The 2713-nt window shown below is 39.8% G+C and overlaps 1 protein-coding gene across 1 annotated transcript; it reads left to right on the top strand.

The window, feature by feature from the left end:
• Positions 1–955: 955 nt before the first annotated feature.
• LOC119345634 (LEAF RUST 10 DISEASE-RESISTANCE LOCUS RECEPTOR-LIKE PROTEIN KINASE-like 2.5) lies at positions 956–2709 on the top strand (the record flags this gene model as incomplete). Its single annotated transcript, XM_037615625.1, has 3 exons — positions 956–1339; positions 1550–2615; positions 2700–2709. Coding segments are annotated over exons 1-3 (1134 nt in total), but the record flags the coding sequence as incomplete, so codon positions are not given.
• Between the last annotated feature and the right edge of the window lie 4 nt (positions 2710–2713).

The raw sequence follows: 2713 nt of genomic DNA on the forward strand, positions 1-2713 counted from the left end.
GAACTCCACGTGGACACCTCTTCTGATATTGGCATTCGCATCAGCGCTGCCAACCAGGAGCTCTTCTTTCTCTACTACAGCCCCTGCATGTGCGACCACCTCCGCTTACATAGGAACCCACAAACCATCCCAGTTGGTCCAACACCGTTCGCTCAATAACTCATTTCTGTGGCTTGCTGCGGCGTACAAGCCATGTGACATTTGAAGGCTGATTCAGGGAACTGTACCTTTCTGATGATGCCAGTGTTGGGGTACGAAGGGGTGTGATGAAGTTAGGTTTCTTCTTGAGTGCATGGCCGGCGGCTGCAAAGTGGACATGGAGAATTTGCAAGATCAATATCGCCTATGATATCTTCAAGTGACACTGCTCCAGCAGCGTGTCTTTGTCCATCATCTATGGGCAGAGTTCACCTATATAATAGAGACAGTGAGCTTGATCGTAAAAAAAGATACACCGCTTTAGTTTTTAAGTAGTCTTCGATTTTGGCGCACTAAGTTGAGGGGACTTACAAGAAAAATGAACACAACATGCACATACCTACTAGCTGTAAATGTTTCCTTTTATCTCCTAGTGTGGCTGCTGTTTTTCAGTTAAGGGGTATGATCGTTGTTTTACGGTGTTTTGTAGCAGCATTTTAAGCTCTTGTGCATAAGTTGCAGCGTTGAATATGGCGCATGGAAAAGGTTTGGGTTGAGATTGTAATATCTGATTGAACCTTTTGGGTCGATCACAAAACTATGGCTTATCAGATTCACTGAATAAATGAAATTGGGGGCAGAAGCTCCTCAGGAAATGCATGCGCATACCTGCTATACACTATGGATACTAAAATGCCTGACTAGTGTAAACTCAACATAACGCATGCCTCCAGTCTAGTTCTGTAGCATAAACAAATATTCTTCAGTTTTTCCACACTATGGTTCATGCTGCTCGTAAATAGGATTTGCAGGAAAATTAACAGAGCACGCATGTTCCTGCTAATTGCCATGTAGATTGAAATGTACCATCCAATGCATCAGTTTATGTGATCGCTCATATTGGCTACTAAATCTACACAGGCCTACAACTTTTTATTTGTCGATCCTGTATTTGATCAACATAGCTACTCTATCAAAAGGAAGTAAGATATATAGCCCATGTTCTATTGTTCTTCACATGCAATGCATTTTTATTTTTTTACTTCATGGGCACAATACTGAAGATCCATACACGATGCTATTCATTTTCTTTTGAAAAACAACCAATGTAGTACTGTTGGATAAAATTGCTTTTACTCATAAATGTTATATATGTGTTATATTCCAGGTAGCAAGAGGACTAGCAAGATTATTCTAATAGGTATGCTCACACTTTTGCCATTTTCTCATGTGTAATGAATTAAATATTAGTAGTTCACTAGCTGTGATTTCTATGTTGAAATACTACCTTAAAAATCTATCATCTATGTAATCATTGGAAATTGATTCTGGAATTAAAACTTGAAAACAAGCAACTCTCACTTGAGAAATTTAAACTATTGATGGTCTTAGAAATCTGCTTCAATCTCAGCTGTGACATCAGCCGCTGGAGCCTTGCTCTTTACATGTATTTATGTCCTGGTATGGCGCAAAAAAGGGAAAAGACTAAGGTTTCTCCTTTGCAAGAAGACTAGCAGCAACACCGAAAAGAATTATGAGGCCATGATAGTATCGTACGGATCCCTAGCTCCAAAAAGATACATGTATTCAGAGGTAATGAAGATAGCATCTTCTCGCAGCGATCAGCTTGGAAAAGGAGGTTATGGTGTTGTTTTCAAAGGAAGACTGCATGATGGTAGTCTGGTCGCAGTAAAATTCTTGCATGACTGCAAAGGAAATGGGGACGAGTTTGTTAATGAAGTTATGAGCATTGGCAGAACCTCTCATGTTAATGTTGTTAGCTTATATGGGTTTTGTTTGGAGGGATCAAAGCGAGCTCTTATATATGAGTACATGCCCAACGGTTCCTTGGATAAGTACATTTATTCAGAGCACCCCAAAGAAATTTTAGGATGGGAGAGGCTTTATGGGATAGCAATAGGGATTGCTCGTGGCCTCGAATACTTGCACCATAGCTGTAATACACGTATCGTCCATTTCGATATCAAGCCCCAAAATATCCTTCTAGACAAATATTTTAGCCCAAAGATTGCTGATTTTGGTCTAGCTAAATTGTGTCATACAAAAGAGAGCAAGGTTTCAATGACTGGTACTAGAGGAACAATTGGATTCATCGCCCCAGAAGTCCACTCGCGAACCTTTGGAGTGGTTTCAACAAAATCGGATGTTTATAGTTATGGAATGATGCTTCTAGAGATGGTTGGAGGTAGGAGAAACGTAAAATCAATTGTTGCAAAATCCAGCGAAAAATATTTTCCAGATTGGATTTATGACCACTATGCGCAAGATGATGGACTAAAAGCATGTGAAGTCACATCAGAAATTGAGGATATCGCAAGAAAGATGACCTTAATAGGCTTGTGGTGCGTACAAATATTGCCTGCATATCGCCCTACCATAACAAAAGTTCTAGAAATGTTCGAGAGAAGCTCAGATGACATGGACATGCCACCGAAGCAAAACTTCTCTGGATTGCTGTAATATTTCTCCCTTTATTTTTCTGTGCAACTATTATTATTATAGAATAATAACTTGACCTATGCACTTATCTCTCATTGCAGTGAAAGTTCAGCTC

The sequence above is a fragment of the Triticum dicoccoides genome, unplaced genomic scaffold (assembly GCF_002162155.2).
Source record: "Triticum dicoccoides isolate Atlit2015 ecotype Zavitan unplaced genomic scaffold, WEW_v2.0 scaffold26206, whole genome shotgun sequence".
NCBI classification, from domain to species: Eukaryota; Viridiplantae; Streptophyta; class Magnoliopsida; order Poales; family Poaceae; genus Triticum; species Triticum dicoccoides.